General features: G+C 31.3%; 1 protein-coding gene across 4 annotated transcripts; it reads right to left on the bottom strand.

Annotated features, from left to right (window-relative positions):
* LOC106076456 (uncharacterized) lies at positions 1–26610 on the bottom strand. 4 transcript variants are annotated; one of them, XM_056043281.1, is made up of 10 exons: positions 26272–26429; positions 24428–24494; positions 23502–23561; positions 19636–21931; positions 15312–16058; positions 14532–14711; positions 11045–11236; positions 9605–9876; positions 5316–5527; positions 1–3771 (listed from the first exon to the last, which is right to left on the bottom strand). In XM_056043281.1, the coding sequence occupies exons 3-10, from the start codon at positions 23508–23510 to the stop codon at positions 3609–3611; spliced, it is 4071 nt and encodes a 1356-aa protein (XP_055899256.1). In that variant the 5' UTR covers positions 23511–23561; positions 24428–24494; positions 26272–26429; the 3' UTR covers positions 1–3608. The 4 variants fall into 4 exon arrangements, with proteins under 4 accessions (XP_055899256.1, XP_055899247.1, XP_055899241.1 ...); XM_056043272.1 differs by lacking the exon at positions 24428–24494 and having other exon boundaries at positions 26272–26307; XM_056043266.1 differs by lacking the exons at positions 23502–23561; positions 24428–24494 and having other exon boundaries at positions 26272–26610.
* Between the last annotated feature and the right edge of the window lie 622 nt (positions 26611–27232).

Raw genomic sequence — 27232 nt, 5'->3', positions numbered from 1 at the left:
TAAACTCAAGTTCTTTTAATGAAATGAATGAAGTAAAAACTGCAACACAGACTAACTAGGAAGAGACATACACTAAAGGTACAAAATATACTGAAGGGCAATACACAACAAAGTGTTAAACTGAGGGGAAAAAAAAAAGGTTTTGATGGAAATGTTCTCTACTGAATAGCAGTGTGGTGTTTTAGCACTAGATAATAAAATATAAAATTGTTGATTATCCTCTAAAAATAGAATTAAATTGATATGCATTTCTGAACATTTATAGACATTACTTCAAAAGAGAAGATAATTACATCCTACGCATATCAATATTTCAATCTACTCATGTTAATCAGTGACCAAAAATCTGCCAAGTCTTTGGTTTTTCTGGCTAATTCATGTAACTTATTCTATAATAGCTCTAGGGAAGAATGAGCACTTGTACAAATTTGTCCAAGCATATGGAAAAAAATGTGCTTGTACTGATCTTTAAGTCTTTCTGAGTTCATAGACATTCAATTTTACAAAATGGCAATAAATGAAATAAGGTACAAAAAACTATTTGAAGGTTAATTCTTATGAAGAACTAAAGGAAATCATAGCAATTTAGGCACTCTTCCCGAACAAAACCTAACTAGTATAAGATGAATTTATAGGTGCTAAATTCCAGGCAACCAACAATAAAAATGCAGATGGTATTTTAGTATAAATAAAAGTAACAAAACTAAAATGAATAGGTCATAAAAAAAATTATTATATATGTATATATATATATTATATATAAACACGTTATACTTTCAGGATTAGTTATGAATATTAATCTTCCTTTAATTGATTATAATGTAGTCTAATTATTGAAAACACAATTATGTAATTTATATGAAGTCTGTTAATTAAGCCTTTCATTTAAAAAAATGAACACCATTAGAAGATTTTTAAAATAACTTCTATGAGAAATAATATACTATAGAACAGGGGTTCTCAGCCTGTGAGTCGCTTGACCTTTTGCCAGGGGTCGCCGAAGACCATCGAAAATATGGATTATTATTGCTTACTCTTCTATTGCTGTATGTGTGTGTCGGCTGGGGGGGTCGCAACAGAGTGGGGGATTATAAAAGGTTAAAAGGTTGAGAAACGCTGCTATAGAAGGAAGGAAGTTATGTTAATGACACACAAAATATTATCCTTTAACTAGTTTAGAAAATAAAAAAACTGGTAATTCTATAAAAAAAAAAGACAAAAAAAAAGGCAATGAGGTTGTTGATAATAAAATGGTAGTGATAAAATATATGCAATTATAATTATTAACTATATAAAATATCTTCAGGCTATTTCAGTTTATTTACAGACTCTGTCACAAGACGCTGGCACCTGCTTCAACTGGTCTTAGTCTAGGGCGATTCTGGAGACCCGACTGTTAACGCTGGAACTGTGTATTTCATGACTTTAGCCCTGTCGCGATTTAACTCTACTTGGTGGTATTGATTAATTTTTTTCTCTATTTGTAAACCTTGTACGGTGTATAAGCAATTGTATTTTTGATTTGTTTGCTACGTCATAAAGTCCGGTGACGTTTAGGCTATTGGTCATTCTTTGTTCATGAGGCAGTTAACTCTCTGAAGTTAACTGAAACGGACCGGTTGTTTGGTCAGTAATAAATTTCTTGGTTTGTATAAATCAGTTTTAGAACCATTTCCTTGAACTTATTATTCTGGAAATTTTGTATCTTCGTTAACGGTAGATATTACTTTGTTAGTTATATCTCTACTCTACTATAGAGTTACTATTTCCAGTCATAGAGTAGGCATTCTTTTCTTATAGGGTGCCAGGTATTTAATAAGATTCCATTGCAAGTGTGGGTGTTGCACTATCCGCTCAGAAGTGTCCGTTACAGTCTTTTGAGTGTCATTCTCAGTAATGATGTTCACTGATAGGCGTTGGTTGTCAGCTACCGGTACGGAAGAGTTGATGCCAATTGTGGTTTAAAATACTCACATATAACACTGAACACCAGAATAATAGTTCAAAACACGTAGCATATAACTTTATTGATATAGAATATAGAATCATCCACAACGTTTTAAATATAGATACATCAATGAAACTGATAACAAACTAAGATGTCCAAAATGACTACACTTTCGATTTAAATATAGTATTCTTAAAACAAGAATTTTAGTTGAAAATATAAGGAAGAACAAGAAGCGGGGAATGCGACCCTCCGCTGTAAAAACCCATGCCAAGTACTGCTTTGTCCCCCAAAGTACCCATGTCATCCTGCCTCGTCCAAGACCAGGTCACTTTGTCACGTGACATTAAAATAAAAAGGAAAAATATACAGGTGCTTATTTCCCTTCCCAATAATAAACTAAGTCTAATTTAATTAAATAAAATAGATTAGAAACACAAATAATTAAATTAGAATAGAAATTGAAATAACAATAAAAAAAATAAAACATTCCACAATAACTAAGGCCATGATGGCGGGTAAGGGGTCAGTTGGGTCAACATTCCTTAGCCAGGCCAGTAGTGAACTGTTGTTGTTCTGCTACGCACACACAAATGTGTGTGGGCACACAGCGGTTTGTGACAGACTGCATATATGATAATTCTAATTTTTTAAAAGCTATCATGCAATCTTGTACAAAAAAAAGGAAATATGAACAACAAGGTTACAAAGACAGTTTGTGTGGAAACACACTCAAAATGGCCCCCAAAGTGGTCCACCCAGGCAGGTAAAAAGGCAGGTTTCAATATTTTCAGAATGAACATCAGAATGAAATTCTATTAAATACAAATGAAAGAGAAGAGTGGAGAAAGAAGGTTGGCAGATCTTGTGTGGTGCCCCAGAAGACCAAAGATAGGTGAAAGTTAATGTGAAATTAGATGTGAACCTGGCCTAACTAATGTCTTATAATGAATATCTAATTGATCTAATTGTTTTGTATTCCTCAAGAAAAAAACATTTCAATAGAACAAAAAATTTTTTTAGTTAAGTGTTCTATAGGCATACTAAATAGATTTTTTCTCTTTAAAAAAAAGTAAAAATTTGTGTGTGTGTAAATGTAGTAGTTAGTATAAAAAGTTATATAATTTAGCACAACTGTAAAAAAATTAAATAATTTTTTTGACAAAAAATCAAAAATCATTTGCATAAATGTGTTAAAATATAATCTCCCCTACTACAAAGACTCCTGTGTTTGTTACTATTAATATTGAATAGTTGTAAAAGTGATGTATTTTTATGAAAAAACTGCTTGCATAAGTGATTTAATAATAGATATTAGCTTTCAGAAAAGAAAAAAGTAGCCGTTGCATCAGAACTTTGAACAGTCTAAATTATTATGATGTCGAATTTTCACTATCTTTTCTACCAGATCTAAACAGGACGGACAAACATTCCACACAAAACTAATAATGTCTTTTCCCCTTTCCAGGGCCGCTAAAAATGACAAAAAGAAAATACTGATTGGTAGAATAAAATGTTTAACGATGATGTTATCTTTTATACAAATGTCCTTTTCTTTAATTATGTATTTTTAAAAAATACAACTAACTAAATTTAAGCATTTACAAAAGTAACCAAGCCCATAAAAAAAAAGAGAGTTAAAATATAGGTCAACTATTAATTAGTGTTCAGGATAAGTCAAATACATTTTTTTGCTTATCAATTCGTACTTAAAATGATCTAATTTTAATTTTTCTTCTGGTGTTTCACTTTCATAAGTCACTCCTTTCCCTTCTAGTTCTTGAAGCACTCTTTTCAAATAGTTAGGATCTGGATAACCATAGCTGTGCAAATAAATAATATTGTATAAATACTTATAAAAAAAATGCACCATACTCAATACAGACTCAATTCCCTATTACATGAGCAGCTAAAGAATTATGAGTGGATGACTCATAGAATGGTTCCAGGCTTGAATATAATAAGCGTGTCTCTTGAAAACCTGCTGTATTTTCAATTTGCTGGTTTCAAGGCCAAGACACAACCATATACATTTACTTTACTTGGTTGAGGCTAAGAATCCATTTAAAAATTTAAAATGAGTAAAATTTGAATTAAAAATGATATTTTTTAAATTTTGTTTTAAAACCAGCTTTAGTAATTCCATATTGTTCCCAAAATCATTATAATTTGATCTATTTGCCACATTAAGCACATTTTGTAAAACTAAATGAAACATATAATTCTGTATTATTATTATAGTATAAGATTATCGATCCTTTAAAAATGGAATACCTTCCAATTATATACATTAAAGTATGTACACTAATTTTATCACATTACATTAAACAATGTCATTCACTATATGAAAAAGAAAAAAAAGATGGAATAAAGTTCAAGTCAATATTATTATTTTTTTTTTAAGTTTGTTTAACCCAATTTCTTCGTCATCTTTAACTAAAGTTCAGCTGTTAGAAACTGTGCCCTAACATCCATTATCTTTCTTTTAGAATGTAATTACTATGTATATAATATAAAGTCTATACTCTATACTCTGCATATAATAAAGTCTACATTGTATAAATAAATAATATGTAACAAATAAAGAGAAAAGCTAAAATAAGATTGAGGAATGTGATGAACAAAATAATGATAGTTGTGATAAATCCTTGAGGCTAAAACCTTCCTTATCCTAATCATCAGTTATGGCAGCATCATGGCATCGCACTGTAAAAACTGTCACACTAATTGCAGAGGACAAGAGAACAGCGCTGGCAGAAGAAAAGCATCAGAAAAAAAAGAAGTCCAATGACACTAGCTGCAGCTGGAATAATTTGCACAGTGTGCAGCCAAACATTCTGAGCTCACATAGGTCTCACCAGCCACATGAGAGGCACAAAACCCCAGTGTAAAGCCCTCAGCCCACTGGATGACAAAAGTGGTCATCAATGAACCACAATGGACGAACTATACAATGCTCATATAAAATCTGTGAAAAAAATTCTTATCAAAAGGTAGACTACTCTGTGACCAAAGATATTTATAGTGTCACTAAATGTGAGTTGCTTTCTAGACTACTTGATGAAACAATGATATGAAGTATGATCATTTAACACTTTTGTTGATCAGTTCAAGATTCCAGCATCACTTCATTTTGAATTGTCATTTGGTGTATTTAAAGTCAGATTAATATGTCTAGCCATAATACTAATTCTTTCACATTTCTGTTTCATCCGTTTTAATATATTGTAAAGTCTAGTTTGAAGAACATTTTTTTTCTATCTTATAACACAAATATACTAGATAAAAGTATCATGATAAATATATTTTGTTACATTTACAAGTATGTATGTATTATTTAGGGTTACAATAAAAATGTTGATTTTACCTTCCCCCATCAAGACTTGTTTTATGGTGGATGTCATTCCAGGTTATTTTGTCCTCCAAATTCATTGTCAGTGACAGGCCAATGGTAAATGTGAGCCGCCTCATAAATGAAAGTTTTAACAGTAGAAGAACATCAAAACCTTCAGAAGTGTCTGGCAAATAGGCAGTTCTTGATATAGAAGAATACCATTTTCCAGGATTGGGATGATTTTCCTATTAAAAAAAAAAACAATTATTAAAAGGTCAATCCAAATTCACTGTTAAAGCAATGTCTACAACATATGAGATAAACTAATGTATTTCTATAAAGTTTCCAGATGTTTCATTTATTTCTTGTCACTCAGTGAAACTAAAGGCAAGAGCCAATCTACATCATGCATGGTTGTTTAAGTTAAGGTGATTCTGCTGATTAAGTATATGGATTCAAAAGTGCTTGAAGATAACATTAATGCTACTCCTGTACTGATAGGCATGAACAAGAACAAAGTGTCTGTGTTTAGGAATAATAACTTGTATGTATGTAAGTGTGTGATCTAGTCTGTTAGTGTTTTTATTGATGTAAAAAAACAAACTATATAGTCTTGACTTATTTCCATTGTGAAGCAATGTTTTATAAGCCTAGAGAACTCTTTACTGATCAGATTCCTTGTTGATCACTAAAAGTAAACCCATTGTTGTTTTTATATTTAAAAAATAGGCACAAAATACAAAGACTATGAAACTAACATAAGTAAAATATTGAATATGTTAAGCAATTAGGACTGTGTACCTATGTGGTATGGTAGAGGCTGGTCATTTCAAGATATTTTTGTAGCTTTTTATTTTTGAGACTTACTAAACTCAATGAAATCCTTACACTTTGGGGAGAGGGGGGATTCAAGGCAGTGTTTTAGGTAAAGATTCCTTGTGTTTCTTTAGATGTTTAGTTAAAAGCAATGAATATAATAGAATCTAATTAAATAGTTGCATGAAGAAAAAAAGTCAAATATTTGTGATTAAATTCTTTTCCAGTTATTATAGGAAGCTTGATTCGGTATATCAAATAAATTAAGAACTTATTACTGTTTGTAAATCAAGAAATGTGTAAGTAAACACAATCGCATTAGCAAAGACATATTCAAATGTCTTCATGAAAAGAACATTTCAATCAATCTTCTTGTAGGCGCTTTCAAGAAAACACTGTGAAAGGTCCTAATATGCTGGAAGATGAAATGACGTGAATTTAATAATAATTTTTTTTTAAACATTGGTAATAATTTCATTGTACTTCAATAAAATTCAAATACGGAGTTTAGAGTTTTAATTACAAAGCAAATATAACAGAAAAAAAAAAGACTGACTTCACTGGGCTAAAACTTTAGAATAATGCAAACAAATGAAGAACCTACTTTATTTCAAGCAGGAAAAAAATATAGATTCTAGATCTACAAAAAAAAAGAAATGGATAAGGGGTTTTAATGCTGGGACAAGTCCCAAAAAGCTCGTGGAGTCTGGGAGCACATGAGGCGCCCTGACCGCACTTCCCCATGGTGAAGCCTGTCCAGGCCTGAGCAAGCTATTGTTATAACCCTAGTGGCAGACTGAAAGGGTTAATGTGTGTGCGGCCTAATGACACACATGATTCAGGCCAATCACACAGGTCAAGGGCTGTTGAACAAGGGACATTACTACTAATGCACACAATATGACCAATGTTGTGTTCATGTGATCCAGAGCCTTCACAGACGAGAGACTGTGTAAGAAAGGACAGTCGAGTCCAGGACTGCAAGCACTAATGACTGTGTAATACGAAGTGAGTCCTCGAAAATGTAGCTGTACGAGCTAGAGAGACTTGTAGTGATTAAGCAAAGCATTTGAAGTTAGTGTAGCCAATTGTGTTTATTGGCTATTGTTGATGTAATTGTAAATAAACCACCACCTTGTTACTTGAGACTCTTGTTGTCAAGTTCTTGTGTTAGATGTGCTGTGTTGTGTTTAGCAGTGTTTACAGAAAACCTGATAGAGAAGAACTTAACACTATTATAGCACACTGCAGGATAGGCCACTGTCCTGTTGGCTCATATTTCTCATGGCTATGGTCAAATTTTGACTCACAGTGCCCCCCTGAGGGGAAGGAGAGGAAACCATGTCTCATATTCTTTTTGACTGCCCCAGACTTGCTGATCGACCTTATGGTGACATGTATGCACTACGCAAAACAGGAGGTTTTCTGTCCAGGGCTTTTGCAAGAGAGAATTTGAGCCATTCAAGCCCTCACTCAAATGGAGTTTGATAATGATGATGGTGAAGATCTACATCTAGGAATAACATTTAAATATTGTCTCTCTTCAATTATTTTATTGAGCACATTATAACAAATTAACAATGTCAATACAACACTGTTCATTGAATAATAGAGACAGCTGTGTAAATTCTGTTTTGACTGAAAAACTCTAACAATTTTATCCACATTGAAACAAACATTACGTCAAGTCAGAAACAGCGCATTGTATGTGACTACATCAGAAATAGCACGCATTGCTTGGAAGTCTTCGGTAAAACTGTAACATACTTTTTAAGACAATTGAGCAACAAAGGAATCGATTATGTTACAATAATTATAATACAAGAAATAGTTTCCAGAAGTAAGACACAACAATTATGAAATTTTTGAGATATTTAGTATGTCTTGGAGACCAGTTGGCACCACTCATAGGCATGATGCCCCCTCTCTCCCTACCCCTCTGAATAAACATTACATAGAGTTCATTAATGCTTCAATTATTCTCAGACTGAAATACAAGATTGATATGTATGAAAATGTAGCATGGAGAACTGTTTTTTGTAATGATAACTCTTCTGTTTGATGACTTGGATACTTGATATTATCATCTGTCGTGTAGTTTAGACAAGTGTCTTTTGCTTTGTCCCAAATCTGTTTGTTTTTTGTCTCTACTCGTATTACTTGTACAGGGCGAGAGTGCCTTGTATTTTTGTTTTGAATTGTTTTTGCTATGTAACAAAGTCTGGTGACATTTATTGGTCATTCGTTGTCCTGAGGTAGTTCACCCTCTGACTTTGGTTGAAATGGACGGTGTGTTAGTCCGTAAAAGATTATTAGCCTGTACTAGTTTCTTGGACATATTATTCAGCAGGATTTTTGTACCCCTGTTTAGGGTGAGTTACTTCGTTGTGATATTTCTTATTGTATGTTATATGAGGGTGTCGCTGTTTCTAGTTTGGGAATAGAGGTTGAATTTTGTGTTATTTCATTTATAGGGTGCCAGTGTTGGAGTTGTAGGTACAGAGCTCGATCCTATGCCAGTGTGGGCGTTGCCTGTCATCTCAGAAATATATATATATATATATTACAGTCTTGAGTGTCATTGTCAGAGTGGCGATCATCGACGACGTTGTGTCAGAGCAGTTACACATCAGTTGGTATCAGCTGAGGTCTAACTTTATTATTGCCGAGGTTGGCAGTTTTTGTGAAGCCAGTCAGTCAGCGTCTGGTGGACTATGAAACCAGTGTGACAAGTTGATAGCAGTAGCAAGGTGCTTAAGTGAATTATTGAATAATATCTATCTATATATGATATATATATATATATATATATATATATATATATTATCTATTCATCATTCTCATTGTACATATACATTTATAAGTATCATACAATTAAATTATTTTTTTTTTTATTTAAACCATCCACATAGTTGGTTACTCTATGTACGACTGTGTGTGAATGATGCTTTTGTCAGGTTGAACCTCAGGACCTTAATTGTGTACAGCTATTTAACAACACAAATAATTCCTGAACCTGACATCATCTACATGTAGCGTAAGTTAAAATACAGATTCACAGCTTGATTTTTCTCGAGCATAATGTTTATCACTTTCTAACTGTAAGTTACAGATACTGATGAACCTTAACAACAACCCTTCATGTAATAGAGGCTAGTTAACATTAGAGAAAGATTTTGATGAATATATATCATTTAAATAATTTTACCATCAATATGTCATTTCTTTAAAATATATTTGAAATGTCTTTAACAACAAAAAAAAAAACAGGTTGCTCTTTGTTAATTTAATATTAACAAAACTAGCCAGCGCTGCATTTGGCAAAATATGCAGGTCACAGCTGGAGCTGCATAGCTACTGGAAATACTGCATTCCTAATTAATTTTCAAACTCAAATATTATTATTAACAAACATACAGTAAGCTTTAGTCACACTAGTAAGTAGACTTATATGGCCAGACTCGTATTCATGCAAAAACATACACAAAAATGAAAAAAAAAATTACCTTCTGAGTGCCACTCTTGAAATAGTACTGAATTTCCCACACACCACAATATTCATAACCTGCTGCATGTTTGTGTTTGAAATAATTGACATGCATTTCTCCATCAGGTTGATTTCCTGTTAAGATTTTAAAAACTGTTCGACAATAAGGGCAAAACTGAACTTTGTTGAAACAACTATCACATATCATTATGTTACAGCAATGTAATAAAGAGCTTGGTTTTCCATCATAACATAAAGGACAGTCTGTTTCAACATTAGCTGGAGTTCCACCTGAAAAAAAAAGTATTAGCCAATTGAAAACAAAATAAAATTGTTTTTGAAACATTATTAAACAACTAAATGATTTCTGATTGCTTTTGTGGAAATTTCTGTATCATTTAAAGATTACTAAGTCATAAATCACAAGCCTAATTTTAGAAGTTTACAGTAAACATCACTTCACCAGCCTCTTTTTTGTAGATATAAAATAATAACTGTTTTGATTCTGTAGCTTAGTTTTATTGATTTAATCTTAAATAAATAAGGAACAGTGATAGGTGAAGTCAAAGTGTCACTCAGTAACCAAAGTCAGTTCAATCCTTAATGCTGTTCTGTAAAAGACTAATTTACATGAGATCATCTGATGAATGAACTGTGCATACCAAGTCTTAAAGACATTCTAATGAAAACGGAAAGTAGTAGATATATTTATTCAAGTCTATTAAACCTTGCCCATATGGAACAGTGGATGAACTAACCAGTCTGTACATTATGGAAAAAATCTAGCCAGTATTCTCTGCTTGGTCTAAATGATAATAATATTAGCAATTTTCAACAAAAGCCCAAGTGATCTTAAAGGTTCTCAAAGTCACTTAGACTGTTGTTAGCAAAGCAACAAAGATAACTATTTCATTGACTTGATTTAAAAAGACCAGGTAAGTTGATCACCTAATATCAAAAACAATAAGCATAAGCTATTGTGACCTTGACAAATCTGGATATTGAAAGCTCAAATTGAGATACATCAGGCTTTGAAAATAAATGTTACAGATTCATGAAATAGAATAACAGAATTGTAAAAAGAAAGGACTTGATCATGATACTGATCTGAAATTAAGCTGGATTACGTGTATTAATTCTGAACCATCAAACTGCATGTTAAGGGTCTAGTGACTAGAGTGAGATTGCTTTAACAGGAAAAGAACCATTTTGTATTTTGTAAAGAGAAACAAGATTTGTTGCAGTAAAGTACTGCTAGTGGAACCTTATTAAACAAAAATATTAATTATCTTTAATTTTGTGAAACAAATCTAAAACTTGATTAACGGGCCCACAAATGTGCAGTATTAAATTATCAAAGCCAAGTAAAATCAGAGTAAAAACATCAACAACTGGTTCTATAGTACAAATTTGCATACAAATGTCTTTTAAGTCAACTATAAAGACAATTTTATTTAACCTTGTGTTTCAAACTGTGAACTAGCAGTTGTTACAGAATTGCCCAAATGTGGTTTTCTAGAAGATGATCTGCTGCCTGTATTGTAAGCTCTTGCAGTGGTTCTATCATCACAAGGCTGTGAATCATCAGTTAGACTATGTGAAGTTTTATGATTAGGGGAGTAAACTCTTTGCCTGGTCTCCAAAACATGGGCTAAAATGAGTGATGATAAAGTATGTTTTTATTGATTCTTTAATAAATAATAATGACACAGCTTAACGTAATGAAACTTTTAAAATTCTAGAATATATGATACAACAATTTACACAATAGACAATTATTTACATCGTTAAAAACATTTAAATATTTAATAGTATCAGAGAATTAAAATAGTTTTATGTAAATCAACAAGTCCATAGGTACATATATGGTAGCTTCTATATACTCACAATTTATGTAAATGATTTAAAAAGAGTGCTGATTTGAAAATAGTAAATTCAACGGGCACAGCTGTAGAGGAGGATTGTTAAGGTTCAAACTTCACCCAAATTAAACATTTACAAATTGATCTTTTTTTTTTTGCCATTCTCTGAACTCTTCAAATGAAGAGCAGTAAATAGCAGATTTGATATTGAACTTGCCCTTTTTTTGTTAGAAGAAAAGCAGGATTTGACACTGTAGACAGCTGAGAAAATGCATTTTGAAAATTTCATTTTTGATTATGGTGGAGTGGCTTCTTTTTTGTTAAGGGTAGGGGAAACACTTAGAGACTAAATTTTTTATTTGTGCTTCAAATCTAATGATATTATACAGGAATGTTATATATGAGTACCCTATCAAAAATCTAGAAAAAAAAGTTTGAAAATATTGTTGCTATGGCAACGGCGGCCATTTTGTTTTGTAAACATACTCTTATAAAAAAGCTATCTACTTGTGCATTTCTTATTATTTTCTTTTGAAAATTTGCAGGAATGTAAGCAAATATAATTGCTATTGAAGTATCAGATTACATTTTTTAATTTTTGAATATTTTTTTTTTAATAATTTTTTTCCTGCCCTGTCTATACAGACAAGTGTTTTTTAACAAGAAAAGTGCAAAAATTTTGAACATAACCCCAATTATCAAAAAAGTGATCTGATGCTTCTATTATAATATATAAACTAAATAAGTGTAGAAAAAATCATTTGAATAGAGCAATAAATAAAAAAGTTTTTAGCAAAAATAGTATGAAAAAACGCGATTTTGAGAAAACGTCAAAAAACTAAGAAAATTCGAAATATCTCAAAAACTATAATAATAAATTTTAAAAACTATAGCTATTATTTTTAAGACATATTAGGGTTATAATATATGAAAATTTCATTCATGTTCAATGAAAACTAAAAAAGTTATAAAGTAAAAACTTTGTCAATGAAGTACAAAAAACTTACATTTTTTAATGAAATTAATGGAATGACTTTTTTTCTTTTTCTTATAAAGGTATAATATATGTATTGAAATGAAATGCAATATTATTAGATATTATATAAAAACAATTAATAAGGTATCTTATAGAATAAAAAAAATTGTCCAGCCTTATAATAAAGTAAATAACAATGAACTATTATGTTTTCATAATTAATGTCTTGCACTGATGATCCATAAACACTAAATATAAACACTACTAAGAGCTTGATAGCTTTATTTTATCTTCATTATTTTCAAGCCTTACAAAGTATTGTTCTGATGTTTTCAAAGTTACCCAAAGTACTGCTAAATAAAAAAGACCAAGAACTTATTTCGAAAGCTGAGATTAGCTGAGCCGAAAGACAACCTTTTCGACACAATGAATTTGTACTTTGCTTCAATTATTTAAACTTTTATTTTCTTTTGTTTTGCAATCTTTCTAAAGACTGCAAAGAAGGTTTGAATCTGTAAGTCACATAGTTCACATAGTTCAGTCAAATATGTTGCGAAATATGTTTGCGAAATCTGGTGTGGTTCAATAAACGACAAGTTGTCGTCGACGTAACCATCTAAATATTTCTGCGAAACATTCCTCTTATAATTTCAATAAGAATCCTTATATCAGTAGAACAATAAATTAACAATTGACTGATGAAGTCAATAGAAATGTGAAGCTTTAAAAAAAAAAAGAATTGAATTCGGTTAGTTTTGTGCCTCAATCATTATTTACATCTACAGCAAATGTTTTTTTTTTAAATGTATGTCTTTTATCTTTGTGTGCAACAACTTAATAGATATCTTTATAGATTTATTTATTATAACTAGATTAGGTTCTCTAGATCTAGATTGACTAGACTCCAGAACTACAGTATATACTATAGATAATATAGTAGTATAACCGTATATATACTATATACTGTTGATTTTGATCTAAGTAAGATATTATGTAAAGTTATATATATTCAGTCCTATTAGATCTATATTTACATTAGATTTAGAATAGTTATATTAACTTAATTAGAGTCTAAGTCTAAATCTCAATTGAGAACTAGATTTACATTACATTACATTTTATACCCAGTAGCCCAGTATAGTCCTAGTTTTAGTCTAAATCCATATTGTTTAGTTCTAGATCTAGATTCTATCTAGATTATTCTAGATCCTCTAGAATAAGTCTAGATCTAGATCTCTATAATATGTCTACTTCTAGATTGTTGCTTTCATCTTGAACTTCCAATGCTTAGATTAGTTAGATTATCATTCTGTTAAAGTGTTAGAATAGATCTAGATCAAGTCAAGTAGATCTAGTATCATCTAGACTATTCTATTCTAATTCTAATTCTAGACTCGGACTTGAGACTCTTTTGGATCTATTGCCAGCGTAATTTCCTTGTTTAAACCAATGTTAATATGTAGATCTACGAAATTCACATGATTCCTTTTAAAACATTATTTGATCTGAGAAATTATTAGATCTAAAAATTTAAAAAGAATTAAGCAAAGTTATAGAATCTAATCTACAAAGGGCTAATGAGCCGCTAATGTGTTCATTTCAGCTGTGGTAAAGCGTCCATTGACAACCAATGGTATAAGAAAAAAAACATCATGTGATCATTTTGAACCAATCGTATTATTCGTGTTTGTAAACAGAAGATATGTAGGTCTTGGCAGTTCTTTTTATAGCCAAGAAACGCATTTATATAGGAGGGAAGAATGTTCAGACTTAAATAATTATTTTTCATTGGATGTCTTTTTATAGTCTGACCTTAGAGAAAAAAGGACAAGCTTTCCAATGAGGCCAAACATGGCGGGCTCCCTTTAATTATTGTTTACGAAAATCAAGTAAAAACAATGGGTATTTTGGTCATTTTCAGCTCTTATTATGAAAAGGTGACCATTATTAAATGCATTTTTTACATATTAAATATTATTTTTCAATGTTATCATTAAGTAAAATACGTGCAAAACATGTTGAACTATTTGAAACATGTAAAAACTAAAAATCGATTTTTTTTTCCAAATCTATCATTTTTGAGTGTTTCCCCTGCCCTTAAAGCTTACCATGATTAGTCCTGAACAAGTCTACTTTTGAATCAAAGACTTTTTTGATGGAAGAAAAAGTATCTTCATTTACAGCCATTCTTATAAATTTCAAAGTTTTGTTTTGTGACAAGTCAGGTAAGAATTTGTGGAAAACTTCTGCAAAGGTACTGACAGTTTTGAAGTCAAGATGATGAGGTTCTAAATGAAAAATGAATTATACATAAAAACTATTTGAATTTCTTTTACTTGATATTACAACTATTTAACAGTAAAGCTATCAGAAATGAGGATAAACTTTTATCTAAGCTATCAGAAATGAGGATATACTTTTATCTAAGCTATCAGAAATGAGGATAAGCTTTTATCTAAGCAATCAGAAATGAGGATAAACTTTTATCTAAGCTATCAGAAATGAGGATAAAGATTTATCTAAGCTATCAGAAATGAGGATAGGTTTCAAACACTAAAATTCATGATTTTAAATTAAATTGTTTTTTCCATGAAAATATGTGTGCTGATAAAATGTTTCGTAAATCAAAGTTTTCATCTTCTTAAACTTTACATGAAACTACAGGTCGAAAAATGAGACATATTGATGAAGTTTGAAGTTAAACTTGACAAGATAACTTTAATCTTAAAATTTTTCAAATTAAGTTCTACTAATTCACAACCAGGTTGCTTTTAATTTAATGTATATATATATATATATATAAATATATACACATGTGTGTGTGTGTATTAAATATACACATATTATATATATATAATTTATATAAATATAAATTTAGGCCTACTTACCACAGAAAAATATGTTGCTTGTAATAACAACTGAAAATTCTCTTGTTTTAGTGCTGCTTAAAAGTGATATGTCAATAGAAGCTAAATATTCAAAAGCTTTAATAAATCCTTCTTTGATCAATGTATCTAATTTCAGACAGTATATTTTTTTAGAATTTTTTCCATGCATATGAGATACAAATGATTTAAAGCCTTTTGATTTGAACTGATCAGAACCTTTGAGCTCTTGAAGACATTTTTTACACTTGAAATCTGATAATCCACTAAGTTTATCAAATGGGTCACCAAAAACAATGACAATCTCATCTGAAGAAGCCAGGGCTGGGCTAACTGAAACTGTGATCTTTAAGTGTTTAAATTCAAAAGTTTTTTGTTTTTCTTTAGTTGTGCCACTTGATGAAGCCAAACCTTTACTTTCTTTAGGTTTACTTCCAGAAGCACTAAAAGTTGATAAAGAATGTTTCTTTGCTCTAATAAAGTTCTGAGAAGAATATTGATCTTTATATTCTGGTCTGTCCAGATGTTGGTAAGAAAATAGTAAATCTTCTTTAACTAGATATCTATCACTATTAATTTCCCAATGATTTAAGAATTCATCTTGAATAGTGTATACTAACTCTTCATTGACATCAACAAACCAAACTTCTTGAAGGGATAAAAGAGATAACTTCTGTCTTATGCAATCAAAACTTTTTACTGCTGCCATGTAAGTTTCAGCACATAGTTTAGCTGGAACTTTAGATTTCGCTGAAGAGAAAGGAAGTATACAAGTAATGTCAAAATTATTGTATTAATTACAATTTTATTTATAGCAACAAAGTTGTTTAAACTCTACTAATGAACTATTGCAATTTGGCATTAAACAGATGATAGACTCATATTTTTAAAAAGTTACCAGAACATTTATTTTAATTTTAGTAATAACTATTCTTTAATCTTGCTAAGTAAAATAAATCACATAACTATTCTTGATCCAAGTAAAATAAACCAAATGCAATGGTGGTCTAAACATTTTCCCACCTGACAATGAAACTTATATTTTTTCATCAATATTAACTTAGACATATGCACTTTATTGAATACTATTTTATGGAGGAGGTATAGTAATTAATGCAGTATATCATACATAGTATTAATATAATGGAATCCATAAAATAGTTGTTTACAAAGACAATAGCCTCATTATTAGTTGATAGGCCTATGGCAGTAATGATTAGATTACTAGATGATTAAAAATGTAGTTGCGATAAATTTCAAATTATTACAGGAAAATTTTGTTCTGAAAATTTTATTAATTATTTTTTTTTTGTTGAAAATTTGGTCTTTTTTTTAATGCTTAAAGTAAGAAAGGCTTCAGCTAACTTGATCATCTTTGTTTTCCCTTGAATAAATTAATGAAAAATATTGAAAGTCCCATATAAATATCTGATTTGATGAAAACGCATTATTAACTCTTTCAGTGCATATTGTTTTGATATTATATACCCAGTTTCAGGAAATGTGTGTGTGTGTATCAAGAGGGAAGGGGATGCATCAAAATGTTGGTCAAGGATTATAGTTGTCATATTTCATCTAACGTTGGGGATGACCAGGAAAGAATTCAAGGGAAGAATGTGTATATGAAGTAAGGTAAGTTTTTAATGTTGATAGTTGTTAATGATGCTACATAAGAATCCTAGGTATCACATTTAAACACCACATCACAAACCAAGTGATTAGAGACAGGGTTACTGCAGCAATTGAATCCCATGATGACCTGCCAACTATAGTAAAAAAAACAAAAACTAAAAATCTATGGCTATATTACAAGGATCTTCAGGGCTCACAAAGACCTTCCATCAGGGAACAGTACCAGGAAAAAGGAGACGAGGCAGACAGAGAAAGCGATGGGAAGACAACATAAAAGAATGGAGGGACCAGCCATTGAAAGATGTTCTAAGCCAAAGCCCCAGCGGTCCAACAGATTAAGGGATAGGTAAAGGGAGTGCTTTTTTTTGTGATGGTAAGCACTGGTACGGTGTACCTTCACCTTTTTCAATGTGGGGAAAAAGTTATTACTTTTCTTGTGTTTTAACGTTTATTATTAATTTATTACTGAGTACTGGCAACTACAAAAAAAAGCACTGGGTAAAGGTAAAAAGTTGTAAATGTTAATAATGTAGCCTACAGAAGTTTGCTGGTAATATTGTATTAACTATGACTTTGTGAATATTCTATCAAATTCTTTATGTCATTTATTTTTTAATCATCTGCTAATGATAATATACAATCAAGTGTCTTATGAAAGTTAAACCATCAATTTCTTAATTATTATAGCATATTTATGAATGATTGAGTGAGACTTAACCTGCTAAAAAGCTTGGAAAATGAACCATTGCAGTGAGATTTCAATGCGGTACGTGATGTTTTGGCGCCGCCGTTTTGGCGACGAGACGTTTTGGCGCGAGACGTTTTGGCGCGAGATATCATTTGACGATAATTTAATAAGCACGTAGCTTTTATAACAATGTTCATTTCACTCTACCATAATATTGTATGTTTAGTATGAATTCTAACACCGTTCAGCGAATTGTTGTTTTTTTTTTAATTATAAAGGTTTTGCTTATTTCATGAATGTAGGCCTATAATAAGTCCGATTCCTAAATGGTAATGACATGCTATATGTGAGTTCTGCTAATCGCACTGGATGACATTTTTGGATTTCTTTCCAAAAGATTTTTTTTATTTGACATTAGTGTAATATACAACTAGCTAAGTGTCACACTTTAATATAACAAAAACCATATTAACATCTAAAACTCTATTACGCTGAATGACGACAATAACTCCACACATAGTAAAGATCAAGAGACGGAATGTGGTCAGTACAAACTCTAACGTGAATCCACAAATATAAACAACACTCTGGGCGACAATAGATAGATACAAATTCACGACACTAAGATACTTTGAAAAGATATATTTTGAGAAATTGGGTAGGGGTGATTTGGGTGACACATCTCGCATTGACGCAGGTATAGTTGAACAAATGAAGACAAGACCAGCACCGAGCACTGGTCGTTGGCGTCATGCGTCTGGCGATCATCTCCTTGGGAATGGTCATTACATGTGACACCTATCCCGCCCCCTCTCTTCTGCTTACATTTCACTCCTTGTATATACTCTTTCCTCCACCCCACCCCTCTCTCACGCGTAAGACAAATTCCAGCGACTTAGGCAAATAACCATGGTGTCTAAGTATACTTCACTTATAGTATTTGGAGAAACAGGGTACATGTATTATATTTTTACTTATTATTAGCAAGTGTTTGGTATGTATAGCTGGAGATACCATACAGTCATTAAATAAACCAATGTTAATGTAAACAAATAATTGCATCAATTTTTAGTCTATCATCGTTTCATTTTTGTTTTTTTTTTGTTTTTAATTTTAAAGTAATATCTTAAAAACCTTTTTTTGAAAATAAAAGTGTGCCTCTTAATAAACACACATACACAAGCCAAAATGTTTATTAAAGAAAATGATGTGAAAAACAAACACACATTTACATTTAGTACATGAAAAATATGTCTTAACACAAACACTCATGCAAAACATAGATATGAATAATTCTTTTAAAATAAATAATACAATAAACGTACATAATGTATTTCGCGTCAAAACGGCGTCGCCAAAACGTCCTGCTTCGATTTCAATGATAGTAAACACACCAGACCTGACAAGGAGTAAGAGCATCAAGTTTTAAGATAAATTTGTACCTAGTGTGGAGATCCACTTGTGATATCTAGCTCTTTCTATGATTTGTTTATGCAAGGAACTAATCAAGTTCCAATGTGTGATGTGCTGTGATTGAGTATATTGAAAGTTTAGTTGTCTATGAAATCTCTAATGTTAATTGAGGTCTCAATTTATTTATATATACAATATATTTTTATTTAGTTAATGAAGTATAGTTTTAGTATACTCATTTAGTTGCATCATTATGTGATGTGAGAATAAAAGCCATGACATTCCATCTTATACTTTATATGTCACTAGTAATTAATCAATTTTAAATTATATGTTAATTCTGTAAACATCTATAATTGCTTAGTTATTACATAGTACTTTCTAAGTGGAGAAATCATAGTTAACCTATAAGGGAACCTGTTTAACTAACAAAAGCGATAGAATTACAATTATCATACACCCATCCATCGAGACACAAGAGTGACTGACAGTTATTAAAATTATTTTTGAAGTACTGACTCTTTCTTATAAACAAAATACTAAAAAAAAATAATTAAATTTCAATAAAAGGAGACATAAATCCTTAGCACCTACCAGCACTTATAGACGGTAAAGCTACAGTTCTCATGTTTCGCAGAGAAGCCTCAATCAGACACCTGAGTACTGTCTGCCTAAGATCTTTCAAGCAATTTCTTTTATCTTCATAGTAATCCCAATTCGGTCCAACTGCATGCATAACATATTTAGCTTTCAATCTTCCACCTTTTGAAACAAAAACATCAGTAACTCTAAGGGATCCATTTTTCTTTATGAATTCCTCACAGTCTTTTACTAATTCATGACCTGCTTCTTTTGATATGGCCAATGCTACTCCTCCTATAGGACTCAGTTTAATGTTTGCTGCATTTACTATCATGTCAACATTAAGTTTTGTGATATTTGCCTTAGAAATGCGTACTTTCAAATCACTTTTTCCAACAAAAATATTTCCTTTCTGGTCTTTTTTAATATTTCTACTTCTTGATTCCTTATACATTTCAAATCCTAAAGCCTCATGACTGATCAAAGACTCTTGATACTGAGGTTGCAGTGTGGATGCAAAGTGTTTTCCTTTCTCTCTTTCAAAACTTGAGGTAGAAGATTTGGCGCCGCTTATCTCATCATACTTATCTATTTTTAAAAGTCCTACGTCACTGGAACAATCTTTTCTTTTATCCTTATTTGAGTTTTGATAATTAGGTTGCACTGGGGATGCAAAGTGTTTTTCTTTCTCTCTTTCAAAACTTGAGGTTGAGAATTTTGCGCCCCTCAACTCAGTATCTTTATCTATTTTTAAAAGTCCTACGTCACTGGAACAATCCTTTCTTTTATCCTTATTTGAGTTCAAAGACAGTGTTTGTTGTTCTTCCTTACTTTTATTTGTATACATCATATCTGTATCTTTATTTTTATTTGTATATATCTTATCTGTATCTTTATTTCCTCTCAATTTCAAGATTAAAGCTCTTGCTGGAAGTACATTATTCCTTGATCCCATAATTTGAAAATTTGCAGTGTTCTTGTCATATATGACTTTTATTTCTTGGTATCTTTCTTCTAATAATTTCTTCCACTCATGGGCATCATTTGCACTTACATCATCAAATAAAACTGATTTGAAGTTTCTTAAAGTATCCAGAGTTTCTTCTGATATCTTATGTTGCTTATGGTCAATACCCTCTGTTTTTTCACAGTTATCAGCATTCATTTTATGACCAGTCTTATTATGTAAAGTTGTTTTGAGTTTCTCTGATGTATTTAAATTTCCTGAATTCCTAAAATGATGCTTAGGTTCTTCCTTTAACTTTGGCAGAGTTACAGATACGTTCTGATGGGCTAAAAAGTTGACAACATTGGATTTATTAACAACATGTTTGTTTTGAGCACAATTTTCTTTTTCACCTGTTAGAATGACAGCTTCTTCATTAATTACTTCTGATTTTTTTATCAAATGTGAATTTTCTGTTGTTTTTTCATTAAAATTTACTTCATTATCTACTCCAAAAATAGGCTCTTCCAATAAACTATCACTTTCACTGCTATCTTTTGATTCTATCTGATTACTTTGATTTTCAAGTTGAATATCTTTACTGTTTTTATTCTCTATTGGTTTGGATAATTCTGTTTCATTTGCCTTATGAGAATCTAGAAATTCTTTTTCATTTTTCAATCTTATTTCAGTAAACTTGGAAACAGATACACATTTTTCTTTCTGCTCTTCAATATCTTTTACATCTGGGCTGGTGACAGCAATGGATTCTAATTTCCTATCTTCAAAATCTTTTACAATAGGGCTTGAATCAGCAACGGCTTCTAATTCCTTCTCTTCAAATGTTTTTTCAAAGGCAGCAAGTTCCTTGTCAGAAACTGTTTCTCTATCAGTATTGTTCAATTCTTGAGTGATTTGCGCTCTTTCATGTTTTTTTGTCACATCATTTTGATCATGAAAAGTAACTTCTATATTTTCTGTACTTAAAGGTCTGTTGTGTGAATCTTCCAAAAAAATTAATTTTGTAATTTCTAATTTATTCTTGCAAGTTTCTAAATGTACCTTCTTTGATGCATCACTAATATCTAAATGAGCAATAGCATCATTTTGAGCATGATCTGTATCATCTTTGATGGTAAGATTGTCAAAATTCCTATTAACTAATTCAAATTGCTCACTATCAGATTGTGAGTATTTCTTGAGAGCTGTGGTAAGTTTTTGAAAAATATCTCCTGTCAGTTCATTAATTTCAATTTTTAAAGGGGTAAAGCCAACTATTTTGAATCCTAAGTAAGTAACTTCTTCTTCAAGATGTAGATTTCTCTTAATATCTTTATTTACAGTCAACTGGCAAATTTCAAACTGAAACAAAATGTTTTAATTGTTTTAGCTTGACATTTTATGGATAGAAGATGGTAAGAGGGTAGATACATGATGTCTGCATAACACAATAAAGAGATTCTGGTCAAACGAGTTTAAAAACTTAGGTAATTTATATAAGAAAAGGGTCACTGATTTATATCTTTATGGTTTGCAACAGCAGCGTTAGCATTTCTTTAGATCATTTAGTGCCTAGCAGATCAAGTCAACCAAGTCAAGAAATAAAAAAAATATTTGCAAAATTAAAGAAACAGCATAGATGAATTGAAAAAAAATTACTTTGATACCTGAAATGAACAGACAGGTTAAAAAACGTTTTGGTAAAATAATAGAAGCATGCTTAAGTTTTTAACAAAACTTTTTTAATTTTTAATATTTTAGTTTATTTTTTTTTTTTATTTTAGAATGTGCTTTTTAAAAAAATTGTAGTCATATGCTCCTTTTTATCTTGACATGCTTAATAATACAAATTAAAATGAATGCAATGATTTTAAACAAAATAGTAATGGCTTTTCAAAGAGTAAGTTTCATAGAAAAGATTACCTACAAATTTATTAATTTACATTATTTAGGATTAAGTTATCCGGCATTTGTTGGCCTCCTTCAGTCGTAGAACGACTATGGTTCATCTCACACACTTCTTCTTGTGGAGCCCTATTTTGGAGAGACACTACCATCCACAAGTATCGCAGGTTAAGGTGGCTTTTGCTTCGGTGGTAGAGGAGATGGCCATTTTCTGTATTGTACGTTTTTCTGCCTGAGCTGAGACCCATGTTCTTTCATTGTCCATAGCTTTCTTGGTCACTATCTCTCTCCATCTGGTGCGGTCTAGAGCTATGTCTTCCCAATGGTCAGTATTGATGTTCACTGATTTGAGGTCTCGTTTTATTACATCTATGTAACGGAGGTGGGGACGACCAGTTTTTCTTAAGAATCCAACATTAGAGAAATACAATCATATCGCTTTTTTAACTGATATTTTTTATTATTTCATTAATTGATTTCAATAACATCTAAGCTTCCTATATTTTTCAATTAGGTTTAAACCAATTATTAAATATAATTGCACTGTCAAAATAAAAAGTATATCTACAATTGCTTAAAAAAATAATTTCTACATATTTATGATTTACATGATTTACTTTTTAATTATTATTTTTTTGATAAGAGATAAATATTTTAAAATATTTAATAATCCAATATGTCTGTGATATAAACATATTATTTATTCATTCATAATAACATATACCATGTAAAAGAAGAAGACATGATAATGGGAAGACAACATCAAAAAATGGATGGATCTGTCATTGAAAGAGATTCTAGTTAATGTAAAAGGCAGATAAGAAACAAGAAAGAAGGTCAACAAATCATGTGTGGTGTCCCAATGGTCCAACAGACTAAGGGATAGAGGATGATGAATTACAAATGCAATGTTAATCACAGGATCTTCAATAATGACCAGTGTAAGTTTTGAGCTTAGTACTTGTATGATTGTGTGGTATGCGTGCTGGACTGCCGTTTGGTCATCTTGATGGTCTCAGGTTCATACCATTGCCATCCCATGTCATCCTGCTGGAGGTTTGTACTAGGATATTAATTTACTTCAAATCTGAAGGAACATCAGAAAAATGTAAAGCATTTTACAAAAGATTTTACAAACAAAAAAATAATGGAATTTAAATGAAAATTGAATAAAAATTTTTATCTTTATTATTAGATACAATGAGTAAAGCAACTTTTATTTACCCTACCTACATTTCACCTTAATAATTTTGGAAATTAATTGTTGCAAGTCATAAATCTTCTGATTAATACTTTACTTTTCAAGGCATGAAAAAAATCTAATTCTAAAAGTATATCTGTAGCTAAGATATATCAATGTGATTGATACAATCTCTTTTGAGGACAGTGGGCAGAGGGAGTATTGGTGAGAAGAGTTCTGTGCTGCCTTTATGCAACTCAACAAACACAACTCAGCATGAGTCAGATTTCAGCTCAACAAACACAACTCAGCATGAGTCAGATTTCAGCTCAACAAACACAACTCAGCATGAGTCAGATTTCAGCTCAACAAACACAACTCAGCATGAGTCAGATTTCAGCTCAACAAACACAACTCAGCATGAGTCAGATTTCAGCTCAACAAACACAACTCAGCATGAGTCAGATTTCAGCTCAACAAACACAACTCAGCATGAGTCAGATTTCAGCTCAACAAACACAACTCAGTATGAGTCAGATTTCAAACTCAAGCTACACTTAAATGGATTGGTAGCTAAATGGTTTAGGCCTCACAGACACATATCCCAGTTGGCGACAGCAGTAGTTGAAATTCCAATACAAGCACTCAAAATAACCTGTGACCTAATTTTTTTTACTTAAGCCTAAACCAAATCTATAACTTTAATTAAAATCTTGAGGTTCTAAAATAGCAATTTTTTTGGACATGCCCCTTAAATCAGAATATAATGTTACCTTATTTTTTCCATGATAAAGTAAATGGATATATTGTCAAATAACGTAGTTATATATGAAGGAACACCTAAATGCAGATTTAAAAAAAAACATTTATTTTCTAGTCATTATTTATATTGGTTGTTTTTTTTCAGTAAACTTTACTTGTCTATTTATGTTTCTTTTATGACTATAGATAAATGAATGAAAGAAAATAATTAGGGAAGACATTTAATTGTTATGATTATTTAAATTTTAACCATCAAACAATAAATATTTGTCAATCTTAGTCAAGTTAGTCCCAACCCAAGTAATTTATTATATAGACAAAACAATGAATAAACTTTATTATAAGATGTTGGACAGAAATGAAGAAAATTGTATCTTAGTCCAAACCCCTGCAGGACAGACTGGGATGGAAAAGTGTAGTGTTCAAACTCGGAGCCATCACAGGAACAATTGAAATGCATACCACATATATATAACCAGGCAGAAGGAAAAATGAACAGGATCTTCTGAGGAAGTTAGAATTTTTCACACAATGATGATTTCCTCAGGGAAAGAAAATAGAAATTTGAGATAGAATTTATAAGTTGAATACAAATATAATGTGCCTCTGAGATTTCAAATCTGAAACACTGGAAAATTTGGGTTGAAATTGTTTCTCAGAAGTAGCACAGTGGAGCGAATCCTCTTTCATTGCTTCATATACAGAACATATACAGAACAACGCCGCTCGAATAGTCCTTAAAAAAACTAGACAAGATTCTGCTACTACGCTCTTGCGCACGCTCCATTGGCTTCCCGTGAAAGCGAGAATCTATTACAAGGTCGCCACACTTTGTCATCAGTGTATATATAACAATGAGATGCCCTTGTACCTTAGCGAACTGATTACTCCATATGTCCCACAGAGAGCCCTGCGCTCAATGGACTCAACGCTTTTAGTAGTGCCACGTTTCTCCCTCAAAAGCTACGGTCTGCGTGCTTTTTCAGTTCACGGACCAAAGGTTTGGAACTCACTCCCCATCGATCTCAGACAGACAACATGCTACACCACTTTTAAGAAGAACATTAAGACCTATCTGTTTAAAACTTTTTTAGATTAACTGTCACTTTAGCTCTCGTGTTTTTGTTTGTAATGTTGTTACAGCGCCTTGAACCTACATTTTGTTTGTTAACAGTGCTTTATAAATAAAATTATTATTATTATACCAGGATATCAGAACAAAATATAGATCTAGATCTATATATAATACTAAAATGAACCCAGAATATTATTTGACAGTGCAGATCCTCATCCTGGTAATGTAAGTGGTGTTATCAGGAAAATAAGCAGGTTACAATGACCAAAAGTGTCATTTTGAGAAAAGCTACAAATTTGAGATTTGACTAGAAATATTATCTATATCTATATAACTATATCTCTCTATATGGCTCTTGCAATCAACATAAGGCAATTTTTCCTTTGTTTTTTCTTCAAAATTATTAAAAATATCGCTGCAACCAATGAACCATTGGGTGTGGCACCCACTACAAGCAAGATACATAGGACTAGTCACTATATAGCCTAATATAGGAGGCCCTAATCTATAGAGTATATTGTATATATAATATAGATCTAGATCTATATAATATTTAATATAGCCATATATAAATTCAAAATTGTAATCTATCTAGATCTAGAACTATAAGATCTATAATAGATCTAGATTCTAAATAATAATACAGATACACCAATTGAAGAATCAATTATATAGACTTATTTAGATATCTAGATCTAGATTTAGATTTTAGATTAGAACATTTCAAATGTTTTCATTTGATTTCATTTGATCTAGACTCTAATTTAAATGAAATCTCACCAGGTTTTGAGCATTTCTCGGTAACATTTCTCTATAGTCTATAGATCTATAAGAGACGAATAAAGCCTATCTATAGGTCTAGTTATAGATCTAGAGTCTAGATTACACTCTAATCACTCTAGGATTAGAGAGTAGAGAGTAGTCCTAGATATCTAGATCTAGATTTCTTATTTTCTAATTCTAGATTTAGGTAGGATCATCGGATGTAGACTCTATATATATAAAAAATAGAACCTAATATATTCTATATGTATACTATAGGTATAGATCTAGACTCTAGAAACTATATTATATAATATATTTAAATTTATTTAGACTCTAGATCTAGATCTCTGCTAGATTGTAGATTGAAACTGAAAAACCAGTTCAGAAACTGCAAAATTCCCGATTTTATGGGGGTCACAAAACACGGTCCTGACCTAGCTGAGATATATATAGAGATCTATAATTAGATCTACGTAGTGAAACATAACTGACATAAGCGTGACTTTCAGAATCATTACAAAACCTCTATCAAGTCAAAAATTAATGGGTGGACACGGTTCTCGAAAACGGCTTTAACTTTAACGTGTACGATTTCCCTAGAAATGTGACAGTTGATGTAGACTCTAGATCTAGATTTCTAGATCTATATGTCGTTAGTGACACTGAGAAAACTCTTGTAGTTAGACCGTTATATTATAATCTTTCAAAGTATAACTATACGTCTTCGGGTATTTCCGCATGTATAGGCCCTTTTTTTCATTCATTTTCATTTACCGAATTAAAATAATGTTCAGGCATATTTTGCGCCAGTGGCTGCGTCACTAGGAAGTGCGGCGGCATTTGCTGATACCCCTCAGGAGATGACCAAAAAAAAAAAAAAACTTTGCAAAATCAGGCTTTTTTTTTTAATAAAAGAAAAGTGGTAGTAGCTATAATATAGATACCCAAACATGCTTCGGCTCGTTTATTAAATGGA

The sequence above is a fragment of the Biomphalaria glabrata genome, chromosome 1 (assembly GCF_947242115.1).
Source record: "Biomphalaria glabrata chromosome 1, xgBioGlab47.1, whole genome shotgun sequence".
Classification (NCBI taxonomy): domain Eukaryota; kingdom Metazoa; phylum Mollusca; class Gastropoda; family Planorbidae; genus Biomphalaria; species Biomphalaria glabrata.
This window is presented reverse-complemented; position numbering and strand designations above follow the sequence as displayed.